This window comes from Marmota flaviventris, chromosome 8 (assembly GCF_047511675.1).
Source record: "Marmota flaviventris isolate mMarFla1 chromosome 8, mMarFla1.hap1, whole genome shotgun sequence".
Classification (NCBI taxonomy): Eukaryota; Metazoa; Chordata; class Mammalia; order Rodentia; family Sciuridae; genus Marmota; species Marmota flaviventris.
This window is the reverse complement of record NC_092505.1, coordinates 52,541,285-52,569,208: the sequence shown is the minus strand read 5'-3', so window position 1 is coordinate 52,569,208 and position 27,924 is coordinate 52,541,285. Positions and strand designations below refer to the sequence as shown.

The following is a 27,924-nucleotide window of genomic DNA, read 5'->3' as shown; positions in this document are numbered from 1 at the left end:
TCTGATGCCCCAGAGAGGAGGCAGCCCAGCGCCGCGTTTGGCTGCTCTCGAGGAGGAGGCCGAGCCTGGGAGACGATGCGCCCCGCGGAGCCACCTGGGCCTCCGGGAGCCGTGAGTATTTCCTGCACGGGGGACCTCCCCGCCCGGCAGCCACCGCCCTTCTAGGTGGGCGAGTTCGGGTCAACTTGGTCGGTGGGAGGTCAGCGTCCGTGGTCCACTGTTGGTGGCTGATCCGGAAGCTGTGGCGGGCTGCTCCCAGCCTCTGCGTAGGGTTTGGGGGCTACAGCTCTGGGTGTAGGTGGACATGCATCCCGCAGGAGCGCTTGGAGTGATGTGAGGTAGTGGAAACAACCAGGGCTTCAGAATCAGACGTGTTTTTGATTCCTGGCTCTGCTGGGGAGAATGTGAGCAGGTCAGTGAGAGTTTATGAACCTCAGTTTTATCATCTATAAAATGGGAATGGGAATGCTCCCTCCCTGGGCTGGATGATAGGATGTAATGAGACTACTCTGCGAACACTCAGAATCCGCGGGGTGCTTGGATCTCCTTTCCTGCCCCACAACATAGCTTGAGAATCACTATTTCATTGATAAATACGTGGTGACTCATTTACAGGAACACATATTTCCATCGGGAAATGGAACACATATTTCCAAGTGCCAGGATGTGTGTTCACCATCCTGGGGATGCAGCTGAGAAGACTCACAAAGCTCCTTCCCGCCACCCACAGAGGCTTTATCCTGGGGAGATTCTCTAGGATTCTGTTTCTTGGACTCTTTTACTAGTGTCAGAGGAAGACTAGAACTCAGGCTCTTCTGATTTTTTTGTCCAGTGCTCTTCTGTAGCCCTCGTGGCCTGTCCATGTGGGCTGGATTCTAGGGATATATATGTGTGTGTGTGTGTGTGTGTGTGTGTGTGGGTGTGTATCCCCAAGTGTCAGGAAGAAGTACTGCGCTCAGAATGGGTGGTGAGCTCCACCTCAGGACGGAGAGAAGGCAAGCACGTGGGGGATCATTTAATCATGGCCGGGACTGAGAAGGCTAGGGCAGGGTTCCCCCAACTACCAGCAAGAATGTTTCCAGGGAGAGTGAGGGGACCTCACCAGAGATTTCTTCCATGATGGGCATAGTCTATTAAAAGTTTGGGTAGTAGAAACATCCAGAGTCTATGGAGCAGGCCCTTCATGATTTCCCCTGCCCATTTTACCTCCTGACTTGGGGAACAAGACTGTTCCCTCTGTTGGCGGGTTGCTGCGCTCTATAGCCTGGAGACTTATTTTTCTCAGACCTCCCACAGGTTTGTACATGTATGCCCAGAGCTCCTAGGGGAGATTGTAGAATCATGGGCCCTGGCCTGCTTTGAGATTAAAAACAAAAACCTTCACAGAGGTGCTTTCATCTAACGGGTGCCCTCGTGGGATCCTCATGAACACCTAGATAAACTCCATCCCCCTAGACTTTAAGCCTTCATGAGGGAGCCAGAACATCCCAAACAGCAAGCAGGCGCCCAGTGTCTGTTCTGAGGCCTGTGTGAGGAAGGCGCTGGCCTCTTTCTTCTGGTCTTCTAGACTCCTGCAGAAGAGCTGTGCTAGTACTCATTACAACCCCATTTGGGCTTGTCCCCCCCCCCCCCCAGAGCTGAAACTAGACTCTTGCATGGAAGATTAGTGCTCCTTACGCCATGCTCAGAGCCACACTATAGCCATGTAAGTTAGGAGAGGGTGGCCTCTCATGACTGACAAGCGCTGTCTTTCTCAGGAGCTGTTTGTTTACACTGTAGTTCCAGGGGTCTGTGCTCACATGTGGTCGCTGATATGTCATCTAGATACATATTTATAATTTTTTTTCCTTTGATATAATTTCTATATTATACTAATTCCCCACACCCACCCAGCATTCTTCTCAGCTTCATCATTGAACAAATGTCATGTGTTAATTGTGGGGAGGGGGCATTCTGGGATAGGTTAGATGATTTTTTTTTTTTTTAACTTAGGAGTGCTTAACTATTGAGCCACATCTCCAGCCCTCTTTATATTTTATTTGGAGACAGGGTATCAGTAAGTTGCTTAGGGCCTTCTAAGTTGCAAAGGCTGGCGTTGAACTCTGGATCCTCCTGCCTCAGCTTCCTGAGCTGCTGGGATTACAGGCATGAGGCACTGTACCTGGCAGTTGATGATTTTTGAAAGCTCAGAGAGATAAGCAGAAGGGAGAAGAACATTAGTGCTTGGATCTTAAGAGTCTCATAAAATTCTAGACTTAAGTTCAGGGGTCTATTAGATAAGATTTAATTTTTTTTTTTCTTACTGCAGATCAAACCCAGGGCCTCACACATGCTAGGCAAGTGCTCTACTACAGAGCTATAACCCTAACCCTGGATTATTTTATTGTATTTGTCTTATTTATTTTTAGTGTTAGGGCTTATACCCAGGGCCTCACATGTGCTAGGCAAACCCTCTACCACTGAGCTGTATCAGGAGCTACATCCTTAGCTTTAGATAAGATTCTTCTAGTTACAAATGACAAAAACCCGACTCAAATTGGGTTCAGAAAAAAAAAAAAAAAGAGGATTTATGTTTCATGCAACTGTAAAGTTTTTAGGCAATTGTTTCAGGCATAGCTGGATCCAGGTGCTCAAAAACATTTGCCAGAAATCCATCTGTGTTCATCCTTCAGCTTTGCTTTCCCCTGTGCAGGCTTTATTATTAGGCACATCTTGTTGTTGGTGGCAAAGATAGCCACCTGTGGCTCCAAGTTAATCCTCACCAGTTTGGCATCTGGAGCAAGAAGACAAGGCCTGCTCCCATTAGTTCTAGCAGCTATCCTTGTATTGATTCTCATGGACTCAGCTTCTGTGATGTGCCAATCAGTGCAGCTAGAGATATAGGATACTGTAATAAGTCTAGCCTCATTCAAAGGCCCCATCCCGGAGCCAGAAGTTGGGATGAGACCAAATAAATTACTTCTTAAGAAGGAAGGGAGCCAGGCAAGGTGGCACACCCCTGTAATCCCAGTGACTTGGGAGGCTGAGGCAGGAGGATCACAAGTCCAAAGCAACTCAGTGAGGCCCTAGGTAACTTAGTGAGACCCTGTCTCAAAATAAAAAATAAAAAGGGCTGGGGATGTGGCTGTGGCTCAGTGGTTAAGTGCCCATGGGTTCATTCCGTGGTAAAAAAAAAAAAAAAGAAAGAGAGAGAAGGAGATTTGTTGCTCAACAATAAGATGTACTCAACAATACTGAATTGTACACTTAAAAATGGTTAAGATGGGACTTAACCATGGGGTTGTGGCTCAATGGTAGTGTGCTCATCTAGTCTGGGTGAGGTACTGGATTGGATCCTCAGCACCACATATAAATAAAGAAAATAAAAGTGTTGTGTCCACTTACAACTAAAAAAAATTGTTTTAAAAATGGTTAAGATGATAATCTTACATTATGCATATTTTACCATAATTAAATTCTAAAAAGAAGAAAAGAAGGTGGTGGTTCCCCCCAAAGAGGAATTGAGGAATTGTTATCATAAGGAGGAGAAATGTCTGTTAGAAGGCAAAACCAACTGATTTCCAGAGCAATTGAGTCAGGTGCTGAGACCAAAACCACGTGTCTTTTCTCACTTTAATGCATGAATGACTTCAGACTCAATGTAGGGAATAAAGAAGGAAGTAGAACTCTGCCATGATTCTTACCAGCGAGATGGGCATGAGGCGCATGGCTGGTACCAGCGATGGGCTGAATGTGGCCACAAAGCCCTGTGAGGTCACGGGGACTCCCCTCTTCCAACCCCAACCCAAAAAGTCACCACAGGCAGGTGCTGTGCTGTGTGCTTGTGCCCCGAGCAACTTTCTGCTGCCATTTCCAAGAAAGATAATAATCAGTTCTCTTTGGGAGATAGCGCTCGGGGCGTCTTCTCGCCTTGACTCTCTCAGGCAGAACCTAAGCATCTGCAGCAGTCCAGGTCTCTGCTGCCTTCCCAGCATCTCCCTCAGATGACAAGGCTGAGCTGTCCCTCAATCTTTAGGCTCAGGGATCGGCTGGTCCTTACTTTCCTGGCCCTGAGCCACTTCCTTCAGCTTCAGTCAAGTTAATGGTGTCCCTGTCATTGCCTTGCCTGGCACTCTAGGACCGCCTCATGGCATTCCCTCAGTGGCCTTTCTCTTCATCTGGGTTGTTGGGCCCTTTTTCTAGTGCTTAAACTGAAGCCTCCATTTTAGCTAATAATTCTGGCCTCTTATTTCCTTCTAAATTCCCAGTGTTTTCTAAGATGTCTAGCTCCTTTGGCAGCACCTCTAACAGACCTCTGTCTAACTTACCCTTACAGAAGATCATGGTACTCTGTGACACAGGCAGGGCTGCTATTCCGAATATCCAAGACAGCATGGCACTGATCAGAAGGGGTGCTCTCATCAGAAGCAGGGTCCTGGGGGATCAGCTGCTACCTATTTGGTTGCTGAATCATGGTTAGGGTCTCTGGGAGTTCCAAGAGGGGCCAGGCATCTGGGGTAAAGGCTTATGGGGTAGCTATTTACTAGCAAATATGTATCTGCACAACTCCAGCTGAATATTTGTAGGGCACATGTCTCCCAGATAGGTGAATATCCATCTCCTACTTGGGTCTGAACTCACTTCTGGATTTATGCATAGTCTGTGTGACTTGAACTTTGACCTTTTGAGTCTTGGATTTCTTATCAGTAAAATGGAAATAATAAGCAGGGACTTGAATAGGATATGCGTATACCCATGTTCAAATTGAGCAGCATTATTCACAACAGCCAAAAGGTGGAAACAACCCAATGTCCCACCAACTGATGGCTGGATAAACAAAATATATATATATACCACCATTAGTTTACAAAGGGGTGAAGTTCTAGAATGTGCTGAACATGGATGAACCTTGAAAACATTATGTTAAGTGAAATAAGCCAGACACAAAAGGGCACATATTATTACATGATTCTGCTTATGTAAGAACTTAGAAAAGGCAAACTGACAGAGAAAGAGTAGTAGTTACTGGGACTGTGGACAGGTACAATAAGGAGTTTCTATTTGATACATACAGAATTTCAGTTTGGGATGATGGAATGTTCTGGAGATGGATGGTGGTGACTATTGCACGATGTGAGTATAAATGCCTCTGAACTGAACCTCAAAAGAGTTAAAGTGGTAACTGTTATGTATATTTTCCCACAATAAAAAGTGGGAAGAATGCCTATTACATATAGCAAATATTAAACAGGATCAAAGGTCTGTAAAAAGACTTTGTATCTTCAAGTATTATTATTCTTGTTGACTGACAGCATTGTTTTAACCCAATTGTCTTGACTTTATCCAAGAATTTCCCCCAAATTATTATTTTTTATGGAAAGATTTTTTGTTGTTATTGTGGTGATGGTGCTGGGGATTGAACCCAGGGCCTTGTGCATGTGAGGCAAGCACTCTACCAACTGAGCTATATCCCCAGGCCCAAGATTTAAAAAAAAAAAATCATATGGCTCCCTTTCCTCTGTGAATTCACATAACTTCTAGATGGGGGAAAAATCAGCCTTAGAAAAGGTTGCCAGTGTAACTAAAGGGAATTTGAAAAGGACAAAATTGTCCTACATATTATCCTGAAAGAATACCATGAATAACTATGTTATTATTTTTCATCATTACATGTATAAATACTAATTCAAGAGCAGTGAATTGGCTGGAGTGCAGTGTTACTTGTCTGTAATCCCAGCAACTGTGGAGGCTGAGGCAGGTGGATTGCTAGTTTGAGGCCAGCCTCAGCCACTTAGCAAAACTCTGTCTCAAAATTTAAAAAATACAAAGATCTGGGGATGTGGCTTAGTGGTAGAGCACCCCTTGGCTCAATCCCCACAACTGCAAAACTACATACATACACACATGAAAAAGAGCAGTGCATTGGTGCATTGAAAAGGATATCAGTCATTTGCACTTCACTGGGAGCTGCTTTCCTTCTAATTTTGGCTGAGAAAACTAAGGCAGTGGTTAAATTCTTTTTTTTTTTTTTTTTTTTTTTTTAGCACAAAGACATTTGTCTCCATCCAAAGTAAAACAAAGTAAGCCTCTGACTTTGCAATTTCAGGATGCTCTTCAGTTAAATTGATCCAGAAGATTGAAAAAGCAGGAACATTTTTAAAAAGTTAAATCATTTGATATATCTTATGAAGTACTAAAGGGGGAAGTGTCCTGTTGACTGCTACCTATTTTGAAATGCATCAACAAATAAGATAAACTGAAGGATGACTAGATGGATAGTTAGATGGATAGATATATGATGAAGCAGTTATAGTAAAATGTCCAGAGTAGGATCTAGGTGGTGGACATACCAGTGATCACTGTCAAATTTTTTTTTTTTTCAATTTGGCCATATGTTAAAACTTTTTCATAACAAAATGTTGGGGAAAAATTACTAATAATATGTAGTATCTGCTCACAATGCTTTTCAACAAATTAATAATTAAAAAATTTAAAAACTATAGAAACTATAACTACCTATAATATACTATCATGTCATGTGGATAATTGGATTATCATTCAGCTGAAATATCAGACTATGGTAAGGACTGATACATGCAGTGGGCCTTGAAGTCTGAACAGGAGTTTGGTAGAGAAGATCAGTGAAAGGGTCTTTCCCACAGATGAAGGAGCATGTGAAATGTGTAATTTTGTCAAGGATACCAAGTATCCCAGAGTGGCTGAGCCTTGTGGTATTGAGGTTGAACTGATACAGAACTCAGAGGCCTGAATTTGAATCACAGCTCTAACATTCTCCAGGTGTACGACCACACCCCTGGGAGCCTCACTCTATTGTGAATGCAACAGGATAAATAATCCTGCCAGGATTTTGAGATGATTATTATATGTAAAGCACTTGGCATAGAACTTATTCCACGGTGAGCACTCAATAAACTTGAGCTATTATATTTAAGAGCCTGGAAGGAATCCGAGAACTCTTCTGTACACCTTGAATACTATTCTATTGTGCAGGTCCATGTCAGGAATCTGTATCAGCCACTCCCCAGTTGCAAAAGAGCTTGCAAAAAAATTGTCACACCCCTGTTGCTCTTCTGCAAGGAAACCAAGTTGGGAGGGGGCCTATATTTTCATTCTCATTCCACGCCCAGCAATTGGCCTTAGTTATTGCTATGATCCCTGCCCCAGTACTCCACAGACTCTGAGTGGTCTCACCTCCACTGCGTGTCCCAAGGTCTACACTGCACTTCACATAGACAGGACATAGTGTAGGCATTTTGTCTTTTTTATTTCAACACTAACTCCCTGTTTGCAAGGGTGACTCTGCTTTCCCTTTGACATAACCAGTCTCCCTGTAGGAAATGTCTGCCATTAGGGGATGGAATGAGGGGTTTTCCTTCAAGCCTTGGAGAATTGGTGAGAGTCCCCAGCCTCCTGCACTTGAAATGAAGCCTGAAGCATCCCTTTATATTGCCAAAATTTTTCTACACACTTTCTCTCATTTAGTCTTGACACAATCCTTGAAGGTCAGTGAGACAATTAATATTTTCACCCATGGCCACCACTGGAGTGAAAGAGCTACACTGGTCCAGATCTCTTACCCCCATCTGGGGCTCCTTCCTCTGCACAGGTTGCTCTTATTGAGAAGGATGGTGGCAGGTCATCACTACTTCAGAAGTGACCAGAGATTATAAACCTGTGATACCTAAAGGGTTGGGCCTATCTGTACAGATTATGTGGGTCCCTCATATACAAAGATGACACTGGGACCTCCTCCCAGCCACAACAAGACATATAAAATCAAGGTGTTATCTCCCAGTGGGGACAGATTTGCATTTTCTAAGACCTGTGACCAGAGGCAGCCTGTGGCCATGGAATAGGACAGAGCGAACTGGCCTCTTTTGGTTGTGATGGGCTGGCCCTGACCACATAGGGAAACCAGTTGACTCATCTGTGGCCCTGAGAGAATGAAGTTTGAGCAGGTAGTGCTCAGCCCACACTGAATTTGCAATGGGAAGAGCTCAAGGAAAGGACAGCTGCAGTGGCCTTAAACCTTTGTCCAGGCAGAGCTGAGCCTGAGCCATTCCTAGACAAAACCTCTGTCTCAAGCCTGGTCAGAGCCCTAGTTGAACAGGAGTGCACTGCTTAGGGTGGGACTCCTGACCAGTGCTTGGAAACCATTGCAGGGCATTCCCTGAGCACCTTCTATCGCTCGGCCTGAGTGTTATCACATCCAAAATGGTGGGCTAGTCCTTAGTTATTGCTATGATCCCTGGAGAATTGGTGGGGGTCCCCAGAAACTGCTCCAGTTCTTTTCAAAAGGATGGTCATTTTAAGACATTTGAATGAGGGTCACATGCAACAGAACTGTCCTTTCTTAGACAAATTCTCAGGACCATGCTTCAAGTTGCCTTCCAACAAATTCAAATAATACAACTCTTTACTTGTTCAGGCTGAAAGGGGAATCCAAGCCCCAGAGACCAGTGTGAGGGGGACCCAGTAGTCCAATCAGCGGCTTCCAAGGTAGTGATTTCCTGCTGTGGGTGAGTGTGAGTGCAGGCAGGTTGACATCCTGCAGGGATGCTGTAATAATGACAAAGACTATTTTTTTGAACATTAAAAAAGCAAAAAACAAAATACAAAACAAAACCAAACAAAAAAAAAAAAACTTGTCCTAATATTGCAGCAATCTGCATCACAGGCACTGTAATTCCCATTTTACTGGGACGAAATTAAGGCCCAAGGTCAGAGTCAGGCTTTGAACTTGTTCCATCTGTCCCCTTGGCCTGGGTCTTCCTTCTCCCTTGACAGATGCCTTTCCAGGGACTAATTTGCCAACATGAAACCCCAAATCTAAATCCTCTTCACCCTGAAAAGGAAAAGTGATGTCCATGATAAAACTTTTCTTGCTGGGGATGTAGCTCAGTTGGAAGAGTGCTCGCCTCGCAAGCACAAGGCCCTGGGTTCGATCCCCAGCAACACACACACACAAAAAAAAAAAAAAAAAAAAAAAAAAAAAAAATTAAACTTTTCTTAATCATTAGTCAATGTTACTTTTTCCCACTAACTCTAAACAAAATCATTTGAAGCACACTTACAATAATTTCAATTCTAAGTATCTATAAGAAATTCTCTATGTCAGTGATATTTATTAGGTTCTGATTATGATGCATATTTTAATTTTTAAATTATAACAGATTTATTCTGTTCCTTTAGAACTTCTTTTCAATTGAAGTTGATTGTTGAAAAAATAGAAAATACAAAGAAGAAAAAATATACAGATGTAGAAAAAGTAAACAGTGTACAATTCTCCCATGTTAAGATTCTGATGTGTCCCTTCAAGAATTTTATTGAAAATATGCAGATACATGTAAAGTTTAAAAAATCTTGGAATTATATTTTGTTTGCACGTTCCTTTTTTCCTAATACTATTCTATTAATATTTTTTTCAGGTCATATATATATCTACCAATTTTTTTTTTCATTGCAGCACACGAGTCCTGTCATATAGTTGCATCATAATGTATTTAACCATTCTTTCCATTGTTGGACTTCTGACTTATGCTGATTTCCACTCTTTTATTAACATTTTTTTTTTTTTGGTACCAAGGATTGAACCCAGGAGTGCTCAACTACTGAGCTATATCCCCAACCCTTTTTATATTTTATTTAGAGATAGGGATCACTTAGTTACTTAGGGGCCCACTGTATTGCTGAGGCTGGCTTTGAAATCATGATTATTCTGTCTCAGTTTCCTACACTGTTGGGATTATAGCTGTGAGCCACCATCTGTTTTTTTTTTTTTTTTTAAATATCTTGAGATAGGGTTTTGCTTAGTTGCTCAGGCTAGACTCTAACTCATGATCCTCCTGCCTTGGCCTCCCAAGTAGCTAGCGTTACAGGTGTGCAGCACTGCTCCCAACATCAACTTTTTAATTATTATTACTAATGTTGTAATGAATATTCATTTAAATATTTTTACATGCTTTTAATTCCTAAGAATAAGTTCCTGGAAATGGAATTATTAAATCGCAAAGAATCCATGCTTTATATTCATTTGAATATTTTTTACATGCTTTTAATTCCTAAGAATAAGTTCCTGGAAATGGAATTATTGAATCACAAAGAATTCATGCTTTCAAGTCTTTGATAAATTATGCCAAACTGTCTTTCAGAAAAGGTGTGCCAATTTGCTTTTCCACTTACAGGGCATAGGATGATTCTTAAGAGAAGAAAACTCAAAAACCATTGTATTGCTATATTTAAAAAAAATCATTATTAAGAGAAAGTCAGAGAAATGAATCACATGATTTGAATTCATATGTCACAATTCTAAATGCTCTGTTGCCTTAACCCTCAATTTACAAGTTCTTTTTTAATGCACCCAGCATTTGAATATTAGCTATTTGTAAAACATAGAAATGCATTAATTTATGAGAGTATATAGCTGGTTCTTTTATTTTCTTTTACATGTAATTCCAAAATCTACTTAAAAAATTTTGGATTTTAAGAGTACACATGGACATATCTCCAAAGATACAGAAATGGTCAGTAAATACATTTAAAGATTCCCAATATCTTTAGTCATTAGGGAAATGGAAATAAAAACACAATATATCCTACTTCATACTCACTAAGATGACAATAATTAAAAATGACAGGTAATAATGGTGCTGGAAAGGATGTAGAGAAATTAAGAACCTTCTTATACTGTTGATTGAATGTAAAACAGAGCAACCCCTTTGGAAAACATTCTGGCAGTGTCTCAAAAAGTTAAATAGGGCTGGGTAAAAAATAATGGCTTTTGCTGGTAAATGGATGAATCTGGAGACTGTTATGCTAAGTGAAATAAGCCAATTCCCCCCCAAATAGGGGTCAGTTGTTCTCTCTGATATATGGATGCTAACACACAACAAGGGGGGAGGGGAATGAAAGTTCAGTAGATTAGACAAAGGGGAATGAAGGGAAGGAATGGGGGACAGAATTAGGAAATCTGACTTAACTTTCCTAGGTACATATATGAACACACACACTGAATCTGCACATCATGTACAACCACAAAACTGTAATCCTAATTAGAAGAAGATGTACTCCATGTTTATATAAATACATCAAAATATACTCTACTGTCATGTATAAACTAAAAACAACAACAACAAAATGTTAAATAGGGCTGGGTTATGGTTCAGTGGTAGAGTACATGAGCAAGGCACTGGGTTCATCCCCAATTCCTTAAAACAAAACAATTTCAATAATTCTGCTCCTTGGTATATACCCAAGAGAACTGAAAGCATGCCCACACACAAACTTGTACATGAATGTTCATAATAGCATTACACATAATAGCCCCAAAGTGGAAACAACCCAAATGTCAATCAACTGATGAATGAAACATAAACAAAATGTGGTATATTCATACATACAATGGAATTTTAGTGGTATTTAAAAGAAATGAAGTACTGATATTTGCTACAACATAAATGAACTTTGAATGCATTATGCTAAGTGAGAGAAGCCAGAAATAGAAGGTCACGTATTGTTTGATTCTATTTATATAATTTTTTTTTTTTGTAGTGGGGACTGAACTCAGGGACACTCAACCACTGAGCCACATCCTCAGCCCTATTTTGTGTTTTGTTTAGAGACAGGGTCTCACTGAATTGCTTAGCTTCTCACTTGCTGAACCCATGGTCTTCCTGTCTCAGCCTTCTAAGCCGCTGGGATTACAGGTGTGTGCCAATGAGCCCAGCTAAAATGTCTTTTTTTTTTTTAAATGTTTTTTAATTGTAAATGGTCACAATATCTTTTTATGTATTTATTTATTTTCTTATGTGTGGTGCTGAGGATTAGACCCAGTGCCTCACATATGTGAGGCAAGCGCTCTACCACTGAGCTACAGCCCCAGCCCATAAAATGTCTTGAATAGGCAAATCCATATTCAGAAAGTACACTAGTAGTATCCAGGGGATGGGGGAAAGTTGGAAATGGGGAGTGACTGCTAATAATATGAGCTTTCTTTTGGGGGCAATGCAAATACTCTGGGATTGCATAGTATTGATGATTGCTCAACATTGTGAATAAACTAAACTGTACATTTTTAAAGAGTAAATTTTATGGTATATGCATTGTATCTCATTTTTCCACATTTTTAATTGGTATATTATAGTGGTTCACAATGATGGGATTTGTTATTACATTTTCATACATGCACGCAATGTAACCGTCTAATGTCGCCAATATCACTCCCCAAAACATCCCCCGTCCCTCCTCACCTCCCACCCTTTGGTCTCTTTCCTCTACTGAACTCCCTTTGATTTCCATGAGATCTGCCCTCACTGTTCTTTTCCTTTTTCCTTTTTAACTTCTGCATATGAGAGAAAACATACATCCCTTAACTTTCTGAGTTTGGCTTATTTTGTTCTCTAGTTCCATCCATTTTCCTGCAATGACATAATTTCATTTTTATGGCTGAATAAACTCATATTTTAAAAGCCCATATTGTGGCTTATTTTTAGGGAATAGGACCATATGGTATCTTTTTTAAAGTTTTAAACATTTCAGATTTAATAGCTAATTATCAAAGTAATTCTAATCTCACTTATCAAAAATTAAATAGTTTTTGGGTTGGGGTTATAGCTCAGTGGTAGAGCACTTGCCCAGCCCTTGCCCAGTGTGAGGCGCTGAGTTCAATCCTTAGCACCACATAAAAAATAAATAAATAAAATAAAGGTATTAAAAATTGAATAGTTTTAGTGTTAAAAGTTTGAACCAAAATGTCTCTCTGGCTTTCTTACTCCTTCTGCTCTTCTCTTTGTCTTTTCTTTGCCAGGTTATGTTTTAAGCAGTTAATATGTTTTGTTAAGATATTTCCTTGGTATAAATATATTCCAAGCAAAAATCTTGCAAATAAGTTTAGTTTTATAAACAGAGTTGTGTGTGTGTGTGTGTGTGTGTGTGTGTGTGTGTGTGTGAGAGAGAGAGAGAGAGAGAGAGAGAGAGAGAGAAGGTCTTGCTTAAGTTTCCCAGTCTGGCCTCAAGACAGTCCTTCTGTCTCATCCTCCTGAATAGCTGGGATACTGGCTTGTGCCATGACTCTGGCACACAGATTTTTTTTTTTTAACATTATGATGTATCAGTATTCAAAAGAGACATTTTTTCATGTGTTACATAAATGTAATTCGTATTAGAATGAATTTTTCAAAGCATTTTGTATTTTCATGAGTTAATTTTGGGGAACTTATTTGTATATTTTTGATTTTTAAAATTTGTTTTAATTAGTTATAATGATAGTAGAATGCATTTATGCACTTTGATATATCATACATAGATGGGATACAATTTTTCAGTTTTCTGAGTTGTACATGTTGCAGAGTCATATTAGTCTCATAGTAACATATATACATACAGTAATAATGTCTATTTCATTCTACTATCTTTCCTATTCCCACATTCTCCTCCCTCTCCTCCCATCACTTCCTTCTACCTAGTCTAGGGTAATGCTATTCTTCCCTAGTGCCCCACCCCCCGCCTTATTGTGAATTAGTATACACATATTAGAGAAAACATTGGGATTATGGTTTTGTGGGATTGGCTTATTTCACTTAGCCTGATATTCTCCAACTCCAACCATTTACTGACAAATGCCATAATTTCACTCTTCTTTAAAGCTGAGTAATATTCTATTGAGTATGTATATATATATATATATATATATATATATATATATATATATATCACATTTTGTTTATTTTTAAAAGAAATTTCAAATGCAGAAAAGTTGCAATTAAAAAGGACCCAGACTGTTCATCCAGATTTAACAATTATTAACATTTTGTGTGTCACTTTTACTTTTTCCTCTCTACAGATATAGATATTTCAGTACACATTTCCCAAGAAGGACAGTTTCTTGTATAACCACAGAATAATGATAAAGTCTGAAAAGATAATGTTGATATAACACTATTATTTCATCCAGTCTGTATTCAAAGTTGACCCAGTAAAATTTTCAAAATTGAATTTTGGAAACATTCAAAAGTGCCTAGTGATGCCTCTATAATAATTTGAGCATTTGGTTGAGGTATCTCCTGGTTTCCCCACCGTAAGTTTCCATTTTTGCTTTTGTAAAATTAACAAGTAACCAGTAGGGAAATGCTTTAAAATTACATTAAGGGGCTGGGGATGTGGCTCAAGCGGTAACACGTTCACCTGGCATGTGTGGGGCACTGGGTTCGATTCTCAGCACCACATAAAATAAAATAAAGATGTTGTGTCTGCCGAAAACTGAAAAATAAATATTAAAAAAAATCTCTCTTCTCTCTCTCTAAAAAAAAAATTACATTAATATTTTATTTCCCAACAATTTTTCACCCTCCAGTTTTAACATCTCTGGTTGATTATTTTTTTATATATTATTTTTTAGTTGTAGATGGACACAATACTCTTATTTTATTTATTATTATTGTTATTTTTTAAATGTAGTGCTGAGGATAGAACCTAGTGCCCCACATATACTAGGCGAGCGATCTACCATTGAGCCACAACCCCAGTCCCCTCTGAGTGCATGCTTATCTGCAGCATGCACTTTGAAAAATGCGGTACCAGATGCAGATTTTAGGCAATTTATTTAAATGTTCAGGTAACATCATAAATATTTCACCTACTTTTTTGGAAATATTATGTACAGATTTGTACTTTGCACTTAGGTTTATTAACCCATTTTATCCCATCATCTCAGATGTGGGACACCTACAAAAACCAAAATTGAGCAATAAATATACAATTATGTAACTTTGAAGTAAAATATTATCTTTTTAAAGTTGTATTCTTTTGAGAAAAGTAATAGGTGAGTGATGAGAATGTTTGAAGATATTTTTAAATTCATTGTGAAAATGGCATAAACTTTGTGCAAAAATTACTTTTACTAAATATTCAACTGAAAAAATATTGCATACATAAGTGATATGTGATATAAGACATGTATTCATGAAAATATTTTCTAGAACTTGGTTATTATTTTATTTCAAGGAATGCACTATATTTTAAATTATTAATGTTCAAAAGTAACTGTCCTGGGGCCTGGGGCTATAGCTCAGTTGATAGAGTGCTTGCCTCGAATGCACAGGCCCTGGATTCAGTCCCCAGTACCATACACATACACACACACACACACACAAAAGTAACTGTCCTAAAAATAGGGCCCAGGGACAATGTATACTGCACTGAACTGCTGCCTGACAAAATCTAATGTGTTGCTACTCATGTTCTTTTGTTGACCAGTTGTGACCTGTGTTTTTATACTCCAAAGAAGATATTAGAGAAAACACTTTTCTGAATGCTCAAGAAAATTATAACATCCCAGCGACCTATTTTATAGAATCTATAGATTGTAATTTCAAAACTATTTTAATGCACCTGTGTCAATTTTGTTGAAATACTCACAGAATGTGAAAACTTGGGACTTTGTGGGTAAAGAGTCCAAATTCTATTTTAGTTCAGTTCTTTTTGTTTTCAAGATGCGACATTTGAGCCAGCTCTTGAGGATAGGGGTAGAGGGATGTTTATCAAGAGAGAATATGACACTTGTAAATGGCCTTGGACTTGGAAAAAACCCTGAGGCATCAGGAGGCAACCTGAGCCCACTCTGTCCGCCCTCTCTCAGCTAGCTTGGTCAATCCTCCGGTCATTCTTTCTATTCCATCTTCTCTGTCCTCTGTTGACTGTTTTATTCTTTTCTATGTGCCTTGTTATGTACCTCATAGCATCTGTTCCCCATGGCAAGATCTCTGAAGAAGTCATCTCTACCTTCTCCCTCTGTGCCTTTTAGCTCAAATCTACTGCTAACGACCTAATTCTCTTCCTTGTCTTTGTACCAGACTCATTCACAGGGTGCTGCTATCAGGTAACAATTTACTACTTATGTTCAAGTGCTTCCCCAAGATTCTGGCAGCTTAGTGTGGTTGATGGTGCTGTCATGTGATTCTTCTGAGGGCTGCCCCTCCAGAGGGACTGTGGGTGTGCTAGTCAGAGCAATCCACCTGGACAGGGGAAGTTATGTTTGTGCATCAACTGTATTTCCTGAACTACATCAGGACATGTGCTCTAATACCTCAGTGCTTCTCATAGGTATAAAAGATCATTTGGAGCTGGGTATGGAGGTGCATGCCTGTCCTTCCAGCTATTCAGGAGGCTGAGGCAGGAGGATCACAGTTTGAGGCCAGCCTGGACAACCTAGCATAGATCCTGTCTCAAAATAAAAACTAAGAAGGATAGGGGATGTAGCTCAGTGGTAGAGTGACCCTGGGTTCCACCACCCCTCCAATAAATAAATACATCTGAAAGCTCTAGTTTGAATGCCAAAATATTAAAACTTTTAGAATATCTTTAAGATTATGTATGTATTGATTTTTTTAACCTAGCAAACATTTACTGAGCCTCTTCCTGACAAGAATATTGAAAAAGTCTAATAAAAATACCTGGAAATGTGTGGACAAAAGGTTACCATAATTTTTTCTCCTCCTTTAGGAATTCCAACAACAAAAAACTTTTTATTTTGAAAAATTTCAGATGTGCAGAAAAGTTAAAGCCCAGTGCTAGATTGATCAGTTAGTAGTTTGCTTTATCTTTCTCTATTGAGCCATTTTAAAATAATCTACACAAATTATAAATACCATGAAGCTTTACCTCTAAATAATTCAGCTTGCGTTTCCTAAGAAGAAGGGCACTTTTTATTTTTTTAACACAAACAGGACATTATTGTCGAAAAAAATAGCAATAAAAAATCTGCTAATATCATCTGTAAATGAAACCATCTTCATTAATACATATTTAAATCATCCACCCCAACTGTCTCAAATTTTCTTTTGGTTATTTTTTTTTTTAAAGTCCAAGATGCACTCCAGATTCATGAATTGCACGTGGCTAATTGGCTTATTATTAGTCACTTGTAATTGAGAACAGACATTGCTACCCTGCCCCCTCCCAGCCTTTCTTTGTTTTTCAAGCCTGATTTTTTGAAAATCCTGTCTTGTAGGACATCATATAGCCTGGATCTATTGGAGGTGTCCTCATGACTAGATTCAGTGCACACGTTTTGGCAAGGGGACGTTCAGGATGGTACTCTGTGTTCCCAGCAATCCCCACTGGGATGCTGGGTTCTGAGGGATCTTACCATGGGAGATGCTTCAACCTTCCTTGATTTTTCTGCTAAGAGTCAAAGGGACCAAAGCTGCTTGGTAGAGCTTTCAGATGCTTCTTGGTAGTAGGAATGGTTTGGAGGGGTCACAGACTGGGGTTTTTGTCTTTATTCTCTGTAGTCTGTGAACAGCTGCCTTTCGCTTTCTCCCAAGATGCCAGGTGGGATTGGCTCCTTACTTTTAAACAAACGAAGACCCACTTTCTTGTGGGGCCCTCCATCTCATAAGGTAGTTACACTTTTGCATATTCATGAGTATCACCGTTACACATTATGACATACTCCTGCCTACTCTGCTTCTGGAGATTCCTTCCCCCAAACCAATCTGTCAATACTTATCCCTAACACAGATACCTTGATAGCTAACTGCTTTCTGCATAAGCCTTCTTTCTTTAAAGCTTTTTCAGCCTATTATTTTGAGGAGAGATTATGTGGTAATATATGTATAACACTTGCTGAAAGCTCTTGGGGCAAAGAGGTTACAGTTCTACCCAGGCAGCAGCTGCTGTAGTAGTAGCAGTTGGGGGTTGGGGAGGAGGAGGGGAAGCAGTCCTGTGCACCTGGGAGACCGCATGGGATTTTCCAGTGAGATACTAAGCTGTTTCTCTTGGACTCTTTGCAGTGCTATGACTCTGAAAAAACCTTTCATAGTGTAGAATAGTGTTTCTCAATCGGAATAGCTACTATTTGAAAGTCTTCTATTTCTTTTTAGAGTCATTGCATCTTTTTATTTAGCCCTGCTTCAAGACCATTCTCACGTATATTATTGGATCAGCCAGGGGCCAATCAGGAAAGAGAAATCATCTAGATTATTTAAAACAGAGGAAATTTAATTTAGGAAACTGGCAACAAATGACAGAGGAGCCTGAGAAGCCAAACAGACAATAGACAGACCACCCAGAGAAGAGCAATTTAGGAGGCTTTGACCTGCCCTCGGTAGGTGAAGGAAAGAAGGAAGGAGTGATGATACCAGAGCCTGAGGGTCACCAGGAAAGGCTCAAGGATATCTCTGTTCAAGACAGAGACAGAAATCCCCTGAACTCTTTGCTCATTCTGCTTTCTAGCCACCCACTAGTGTCCCCCTTTGGCCAAACCTGCAGGAGGCCAGCTGACAGCAGATTTGGGAAGCAGGGCCTTCAGAAGCCAGTCCTCGACCTTACAGAGCAGCAGAGCAGGGGAAAGCACAGTTCTGAGGACAAAAACTCTCTACCAGCATAGTCATTGCCCCTGGAGTTAATCTCGTTCTGGATTATTAATATATAATTTTAAACCAATCTTCCTGTATACCTTTTATGCACTTAGTTAATATAATGAAATAGTCATCCTTTCAGATGAATTATGCACTGTTTTTTTCCTGCTTTGTGTAGCTGTTGAATTCTTGGAAATTATGCATAGCAGTAGCAACAACAGCTCATTGGTGTTTGGAACTCATAAATAATAATTATATTGTTAATTACCTTCACCGTTCATGAAGCACTTTCACATACATTATGCTGTGTGATTCTCATAAAACTTTTTGAAATGTTAATATTGTTCCCAATTTACAGAAGTATTATCTGAGTCTTGGAGACTTTATATAAATTGCTCAAGGACAAACAGCAAGTACCTGAGTCAGAATTTAAACTGGACTGTCAGGTTCCAAACTCCATAATCTTCTCATGATATTCTGATGTTTCATTCCAGAAGTTGCCCAGGGGGCATAGCAAGATTTTTTTTATTAGCTGGCTGGCTGAGTTTCAGAAGAAGGAGAGGATACATTTTAAATTTGAAAAATACTTGTTAACCTAGAAATTAAATTACCTTCCTGGGTATAAGTGACACCAGAACTATCTGGCATTCTGGTCTGGAGAGTTATGTTGTCCCTGAAGAACTACACTCTTGCCGTGTACACATCTCAATTTAGTATTTCAATATACAGGGTTCCCATCTCTCATCAATAAAATACAGGACATCTAATAAAATTTGAATGTCAGATAAACAAGTTTTTGGCATAAATATATATCTGACACTCAAGAGGTATTTCAGCATTTGCTAAATCTGGCAATCATCTCAAGGCGAGATGTGATTCCAAGGTTTCAGGGGGCATTTTTGTGTGCATGGCAGGGGTACTGGGAGGATACTGGGGACAGGAGCCCATATGGCCCTGCATTTACCATCTGTGCAGGCCATGAGGTAATTATTCCTGCACAGGTGCAGAAGCAGAAAAAAGGGTCTGGAAGGGGATCCCCAGTGTCCAGCATGAATTCTGAATTAGAGGTTCTCTGTGTGGTAAGGAGAAGTAACCCAGCCAGAAGTCCAGGCTGAGGTTGATTCACTTAATTTCACGTAGGTTTTCTGTTAGTCTTTTTTCACTGGTGAATATTCAAATCTGACCAGAAAGTTAAAATTAGTCTTTGAGATGAGTAAACTTACTTGAAGAAAGGATAACAGGAAGGGGCCAAAGGTAGCCTAGATGTGTCAGCAGAAAAGGCTGTGAATGCCATGGACTAGGTAAGGAGGTTTGCATTAGCAGTGGGCCAGGAGGAGACAAGGGCTAACCTGCAGTCCTTCCCAAGGGTGCCAAGGAGGGGCTGAGGCAGATGAAATGCTGGGCCAGGTACTTGCCTCCCATTCAATGCCAAGCTGGGAGAGGATGCCACCAACTGTTAACTCTGGAAGTCAGTCAATGCAATATACAGAGAAAGAAATTACCCAGTTACTCATCCTGGAGCTCAGAGAGGGACCCCTTACCACTCAGTCAATCTGGAACCTTGAATAGGCTATTATTATTTCTGGGCCTTTGACTGTAAAAATGTGATGGTGGATGATATAATACATACCCTTTATGGTTCCTCTTAGTTCTAAAATTCTTCTCCTGGTATATGTATGATTAATATATATATATTAGTACTGGAGATTGAAACCAGGGACACTTTACCATTAAGATACATTCCCAGCCAGCCTTTTCACTTTTTATTTTGAGACAGGGTCTCACTAAGTTGTTAAGGCAGTCTTCAAATTTGCAATCCCCCTGCCTCAGCATCCCAAGTCTTTGGGATTACAGGCCTGCACCATCACCCCCACACACCAGCATGGCATATGTATAATGTTAAGCCCTCTTATGTCTGCTGTTCTGTGCACTAGCCAGGCAAGAGGACTGATAACCATACTTCATTATGTAATCTTTATTACATCTGAAGATTGCTCATTGTTTTAGTCATTTTTTTTGCTGCTGTGACTAAGTTTATTTAGGGGGTCACCGTTTCAGAGGTCTTAGTTCATAGAAGAGCGGCTCCATTCCTTGGGGCCCGAAGTGAGGCAGAACATCAAGGTGGAAGACTGTGTCAGAGGGAAGCAGCTCACATGGTGATCAGAAAGCAGAGAGAGAGAGAGAGAGAGAGAGATGTCTCCACTGGCAGGATACAAATGTATACTCCTAAGCCTTGCCCCAATTCCCACCTTCTCCAACCACACTCTACCACTTCAGTTACCACTCCATTAATCCCTATCAGGGGATTAATTCACTAATTGGGTTAAGACACTTACAACCCAGTCATTTCTCCTCTGAACCTTCTTGCACTGCCTTACATATGAGCTTTTGGGGGACACCACATCTAAACATAACACTCATTCATTTTCCCATCAAGTTTTTTCCTCTTCCAGGTAAAATATCAAAATCCTTTTTTCAAAGGGCTGTATTCAAATGAGGTGACCATTGAGATCCACACTTTTCTAAAAGCCTCAGTCAGTGGTCCTGAACTGGCAAACCTCCTGTCTGAGTCTTCTGTGCCACTGGGATTGTAGGTGTTTGTAGCCATCCTGACTCATGTATTGTATCTTTCTAAATGCTACTAAAATGAATCAAAGTGTCCTAAGAATAAAAATGCTAATTATATAAAATAATGCATGAGTTACTTAGTTCAAATTAGTCATTTCACCTGTATGTACACTTTAAAACATCATGATGTATATGATAGATATAAAAATTGGTCACTGTAATCAATTAATAAATAACAAAAATTAAAAACATTATAAAAGGCAGGGATGGTGGCTCAGTGGTAAAGCGCTTGCCTCACACGTGCAAGACCCTGGATTTGATCCTTAGCACCACATTAAAAAATAAATAAATAAGTGAAATAAAGGTATTGTGTTCAACTACAACTAAAAAATAAAATATTTTTAAAAAATTATAAAAAAGCCTCAGTCAGCAAGATAATTAGGAACTCAATTATAGAGCCTGAGGCCATGAGTAGCATTTCAGTCCCAGTTTACCCTTCATTGGTTCTTTTATTCATTCAGCACATATTTCTTGAGTTTCTGCCATGCCTCAGCAGAGTTAAACTGGAGGGTAGAAAACTCCAGCAGAATTACAAAGCTTGGGAAATACCCAATGACACCTGATTAAGTCCTTTGCTGCTTCTTCAATGCTGGACTCTCTGGAGTTTCAGAGTTCAGCCACTTGTCCATCAAATGGTAAAGGCAAAGTGAAAATGAGCTGTTGTTGAGGGTTTCAGTGAAAGGTTGAAAGTGTTGGTTAAATTGAGGTATTTGAATAATCTGTGGGTTTCACCTCCATGTAGCTGCTGGCCTCTAAGACCAGACAGAACTGGGAACTGGCTCCTTCTACCCAACGTAGAGCAACCTTCTGGAATGCCCTTGCCTTACATGCTGCTTCTTTTCCTTTGTCCACAGTGCTGCCCTTGAGATGGAGTTGCTGCCCCTTTGGCTCTGCCTGGGTTTTCATTTCTTGACCATGAAATGGAAGAATGGAAGTGGGATGGCCATGGTGGCTTCCCAAGGGGGTTGCAAGTTGGTGAGTTTCCCCCTTGAACTCTGACTTGTCTGCTGCTCTTGTCCCAACCTTGTCCTGATTGATAGATTGTTAGTCAAGGAGGAGTGTCTGGATCACTGTGAATCTGCCTCACTCAATGCCATGTGTAGCTCTTTAACTGAAGGTTTTAAAGATAACGCCTGGGAACGGCCGGCAATCCCTGTCATCTTTCTCATACTAGGTACTGTCAGAGTGGTTTACATATTTTAACTCATTTAATTATCACAATAACCCAGTGTTATGGAATTATTGATAGGTATTATTATTATTACTTCTCTATTTTATAGATAGCAGGGGCTATGGCACAAAGTGGCTTCAGTGTCACCAGCTAATCAGTGGTGGGGCTGGGCTTTAAACCTGGTGTCTAAGATGTGGTGTCATATACTTGTAATCCCAGCAGCTCGGGAGGCTGAAACAGGAGGATTGAGAGTTCAAAGCCAAACTCAGCAATTTAGCAAGGCCCTAAGCAACTTAGTGAGACCCTGTCTCTAAATAAAATAGTCTGGGGATATGGCTCAGTTGTTAGGCATCACTGGATTTGATCCCTGGTACCAAAAAACAAAACAAAAATCCAGATTGGTCTGACTCATAATCCCTATACCATAGTGGAGCATACTCTAGACTAGTGGTTAGAGGTTACTGCTAGTGGTTCAGAACCATGACAGCTGGAGTTTTAAAGAATACAGCATGAGGGCTGGGGTTGTGACTTAGTGGTAGAGCGTTTGCCTAGCATGTGGGAGGCATTGGGTTCAATTCTCATCACCACATACAAATAAATAAAGAAAATAAAGGTCCGTCAACAACTTCAAAAAAAATAAATAAATAAAAGAAGAATAAAGCATGAAACCTTTGGCTGCTTTTCAGGGTGCAGGCTAGACTCTCTGCCTGACCCTTCTGGTTTGGCTGCCAGAAGCAGGGATTCAGCTGCCAGGAAGCTCAAAGAATGGACTTCCCATGACTCTTACAATTTGAGAACTGTTTGCAAGTCATTACACTGGCCATTTGATGTTAAAATGAACTGGACATGGTAAGGATTTCCAGGGCTCTGGTGGCCATGTGTTCTCTGAAGTGCTTTGGTGGGTCCACAAAGAATTGCAAAGGTCTTTACTATAGCAATTGTGGTAGGACAGGGTCTCACAGCTTGAAGAAAGCCCCTAACCACAGCACTCTTCAGAGACTCCCCATGAAGCCAGGAGACCAACGCTTACTCAAATATAGAAAAACACCTTGTCTTGGGGTAGGGGAGGGGGGCATTCAATTCTGTAAAAATGCAAGTTCTCCCCCAAATTAATCCATAATGGTAAAATGGTAATGAAATACCAATCAAAATTCCAAAGACTTTTTTAGGGGGAGTGGAGGGTGTGGAAGGAACCTGACAAATTCATTCTAATATCCATCTGGAGATTTAAAAACAACTCAAATGTTCAATAATGGGGGATTAATTAATTAGATGAAACAAATAATTATTACTAACTTTGGACATAATAAATGCGTTTTATATAAGCAATCACACTCAATCCTAAAAAAATAAAAAATACAAGTGTAATTTTCACTTTGCGGGGGCTGGAGATGTGGCTCAAGCGGTAGCGCGCTCGCCTGGCATGCGTGCGGCCCGGGTTCGATCCTCAGCACCACATACAAAGATGTTGTGTCCGCCAAGAACTAAAAAATAAATATTAAAAAAATTCTCTCTTCTCTCTGTCTCTCACTCTCTCTTTAAAAACAAACAAACAAACAAAAAATTTTCACTTTGCAGTCAGGGTAGTAGAGTTCTACTGATGAGGTAACTATCCCAAGGTCACCCATTTGATAAAAAACAGAGTCAAGGACTGGGGTGTAACTCGGTAGAACACATGCTTACTTATGTGAGGCCCTGTGTTCCATCCTCAGTACCAAAACAACACAACACAACAAAACAAAAAGAAAATTACAACCCAAATGAAGTGAACCTTAGAACTCTTGTTCTTCATCATTGCTATTCATGCAGTGTACTAATATGGTTCCTAAAAGGAAATGTGATCAAATTTATTTTTTACTGCCAAAACAATATGTCTATCATGCATTATTGGGAATGCAGTAGATTACTGAACATCTTGTAGAGTTTGTTCTCATTTTTTTTAAAGGGTAGGTAATATCTTTAGAAAAGAGTGAGAAAGAGATGTAACAAAAAGTTAGTGTGTGTTTTTCTGAGGGAGAGTCTGAGGTTACTGAAGAGTTTATTTTTCTATATTTCAATATAGCATCAATTTTTAATTATCAGAGGATGTTGTTTTTAAAATCAGATAAAGAACTTGCAGGTTCAGCCGGGCACTGTGGCGCATGCCTGTTATCCCAGTGTGACTCAGAAGGCTAAGACAGGAGGATGGCAAGTTCAAGGCCAGCCTCAGCCACTTAGCAAGACCCTGTTTCAAAAAAAAAAAAAAGGACTGGGGATGAAGCTCAGTGATAAAGTGTCCTTGGGTTCAATTTCCAGTACCAAAAAATATACATAAGATAAAATAACTTGAAATTCTAAGAGATTAGTTCCTTGCCCAGGGTCCAAAGTTAAGAAGTGGGAGAGCAAGTTTCCAGCTTGAGTGTTAGCTCTCCTAACTTGGATTTCTTACCCAGGACTCTTCTTCCCTGTTCCATTTGCCCTCAGGGATGAGGTCCACAATTTTAGCCAATCATTGGCCTTGTTTTCCAACCTATAGAAAGGAATAACATGGCTTTATTAAATTACCATTTTAAACTGTTTTCACTAACACCTAACTTACATCCTATGCTTTTGCCAATTCTATAAAACATCTGGCTGAGTTAAAGAAGGCTTTATATGATTTCTGCTGTGACATCAGGGTCACCCCATCCTTCTGTCTCCTTAAAGTGCACAATCAGTAGACCTGCTACCATATTTATTTGATACAGGTATAGGGGAGCTTCCCAGGCAAAAATATTTTGGGTGAAATGAAGGTGCCACAATACAGCTGGTTGTTGGGTAATGGCACTGTAGATACCCAACTATTATGTCACAGTGGTACTGTGCAGTGTGAACCATTTACCCTGTACCGACTATGTACCTGGCACCGTGCTAAGCTCCTCATGAGAGCCACTTTAATCTTACAACGACCCTTCTAAATAGGTGCCACTTTTTATCTTCATTTTGCAGAACAGACTGAAGGTTAAATTATTTCCCCAAGGTCACAGAACATAAACAACAGAGGCAGAATTCAAATCCAAGTAGAGACCTGGTCCTCAACCCTCAGAGTTAAAACTAAACTTCAAATACAGTTGTCAATTCTCAGCACCTGATGTCATATCTTCTCTGACACCCTGTGTTTTAAGTGAGGCCTGGAACTCAACTCTTGGCTGACTGTTTTTAAAGTGTGAAGGTAAAGAATATTTTCCTATCCTATTTCAAAAACTCTGATCTCCAGAGTCATTTCCAGTGGTTTCAGAGACAGTCTGATGAATGAACCAAGTATCTGTGCATAAATCTGTACTTTAGAGATGTCTTTTCCACTGACCCATGTGTTTTGGACCTAGGGGGATGGCGTTGCCGACTGCAGAGGGCAGAACCTTGCTTCAGTGCCCAGCAGCCTCCCGTCCCACTCACAGACACTCATCCTGGACGCCAACCCTCTCAAGACCCTGTGGAATCATTCCCTCCAGCCGTACCCTCTTCTGGAGAGCCTCAGCCTGCACAGCTGCCACCTGGGACTCATCGGCCTTGATGCCTTCCAGGGGCAAGGCCACTTGCACAGTCTGGCTCTGGCTGACAACTGCCTCTCTGAGAACTACAAGGAGACAGCAGCTGCTCTCCACACTCTGCCAGATCTGCGGAGGCTCGACTTGTCAGGAAACTCCCTAACGGAAGACATGGCAGCCCTCATGCTGCAGAACCTCTCTTCACTGGAGGCTGTGTCCCTGGCGAGGAACACCCTGATGAGGCTTGATGACTGTGTCTTTGAGGGCCTGGAGCACCTCAGGGAACTGGATTTGCAGAGGAACTACATCTTTGAGATTGAGGGTGGTGCTTTTGATGGCTTGACTGAGCTTAGACGCCTCAACTTGGCCTACAACAACCTCCCCTGCATTGTGGACTTTGGTCTCACACAGCTACAGTTTCTAAACATCAGCTACAATGCCCTGGAGTGGTTCCTGGCAGCCAAGGAGGAGGCTGCCTTTGAGCTGGAGATGCTGGACCTGTCTCACAACCAACTGCTGTTCTTCCCTCTCCTACCCCAGTGCAGTAAGTTGCACACTCTCCTGCTACGGGACAACAACATGGGCTTCTACAGGGACTTGTACAATACCTCGTCACCGCAGGAGATGGTGGCCCAGTTCCTCCTTGTGGACGGCAACGTGACCAACATCACCACTGTCAGCCTCTGGGAAGAGTTTGCCTCCAGTGACCTGGCAGCTCTTCACTTCCTGGACATGAGCCAGAACCAGTTCCAGTACCTGCCAGATGGCTTCCTAAAGAAAATGCCTTCCCTCTCCCACCTGAACCTCAACCAGAATTGCCTGATGATGCTCCACATCCGGGAGCATGAGCCCCTAGCCGCACTTACAGAACTAGACCTGAGCCACAACCAGCTCTCAGAGCTGCACTTGGCTCCAGGGCTTACGGGCTGCCTAAAGAGCCTCCGCTTGTTTAACCTGAGCTCCAACCAGCTCCAGGGTGTCCCCACTGGCCTTTTTGCCAATGCCAGTAACATCACTACAATTGACATGAGCCATAATCAGGTCTTACTTTGTCCCCAGCCAGCTCCCTTAGATAGGGCAGGACCCCCCAGCTGTGTGGATTTCAGAAATATGACATCTTTAAGGAGCCTCTCTCTGGAGGGCTGTGGGTTAGGGGCATTACAAGACTGCCCATTCCAAGGGATGGCCCTCACTCACTTAGACCTATCCAGCAACTGGGGGATTCTGAATGGGAGCATTGCTCCTCTCCAGGATATTGCCCGCACCTTACAGGTCCTATCTCTCAGGAACGTGGGCCTCAATTCTGGCTTCACAGAATTGGACTTTTCTGGATTTGGGAATCTGAGGGACTTGGATCTGTCAGGAAATTTCTTGACTAGCTTCCCGAGGTTCAGGAGCAGCCTGGCTCTGCAGACCCTGGATCTCCGCAGAAACTCTCTCACTGCCCTTCCTCAGAGGGCTGTGTCTGAGCAGCTCCTGAGGAGTCTGCAGACCATCTACCTCAGTCAGAATCCATATGACTGCTGTGGAGTGGAGGGATGGGGGGCCCTGCAGCACCTAAAGAGTGTCGCCGACTTGGCCATGGTCACTTGCAACCTCTCCTCCAAGGTCATTCGTGTGCTGGAGCTGCCAGGCGGCGTGCCTCAGGACTGCAAGTGGGAGCGGGTAGACATGGGCCTGCTCTACCTTGTGCTTATTCTCCCCAGCTGCCTCACCCTATTGGTGGCCTGCACTGTGATCTTCCTCACTTTTAAGAAGCCTTTGCTTCAGGTAATCAAGAGCCGCTGCCACTGGTCCTCCATATACTGACCTGGTGACATACCAGGTTAGAAATTTGATTTGTTCAACTTTCTTTGCTAGATTTTAAGATCTGCTGCAGAGGTCAGGTGTGGTGGTGTATGCCTGTAATCTCAGTGGCTCTGGAGGCCAAGGCAGGAGCACTGCAAGTTCAAAGCCAGCCTCAGCAACTTAGCAAGGCCCTAAGCAACTCAGTGAGACCCTGTCTCTAAATAAAATACAAAAAGAGCTGGAGATGTGGTTCAGTGGTTAAGCACTCTGTGATTCAATCCCCGAAAAATCTGCTGCAGAGGCCAAGTCTGATGAGTTGAGGTTTAAATTAAAAATTTAAATATCTCCGTCCTTTAGTCCCCTCAAGTCCTTCCTCCACCCTTGTGATTCATCCTCATCATCCAGATAAAATATTTATTAAGTGACATACTATGAAAATAAAAGACAATGTGTCTCAAATATTTTTTAAATCAAA

At 41.2% G+C, this 27,924-nt stretch overlaps 1 protein-coding gene and 1 non-coding gene across 2 annotated transcripts; one reads left to right on the top strand and one right to left on the bottom strand.

Moving 5' to 3' along the window:
• Positions 1 to 27,924, top strand: Nrros (negative regulator of reactive oxygen species). The gene is made up of 3 exons (XM_027935959.2): positions 1 to 111; positions 21,839 to 21,959; positions 25,500 to 27,924. Exons 1-3 carry the CDS (start codon positions 5 to 7, stop codon positions 27,468 to 27,470), a joined length of 2,199 nt encoding a protein of 732 aa, XP_027791760.1. The 5' UTR covers positions 1 to 4; the 3' UTR covers positions 27,471 to 27,924.
• On the bottom strand, positions 5,381 to 5,453 carry Trnav-cac (transfer RNA valine (anticodon CAC)). The gene has a single exon. It is a non-coding gene; the product is annotated as a tRNA-Val (tRNA).

Bases quoted from the DNA above. Each gene is read 5' to 3' on its own strand.
- Nrros (XM_027935959.2), top strand. From the start codon at position 5: ATGCCCCAGAGAGGAGGCAGCCCAGCGCCGCGTTTGGCTGCTCTCGAG. The intron at 112-21,838 runs GTGAGTATTTCC...CTTTGTCCACAG, and splicing joins CACCTGGGCCTCCGGGAGCC to TGCTGCCCTTGAGATGGAGT. The intron at 21,960-25,499 runs GTGAGTTTCCCC...TTTTGGACCTAG, and splicing joins CCCAAGGGGGTTGCAAGTTG to GGGGATGGCGTTGCCGACTG.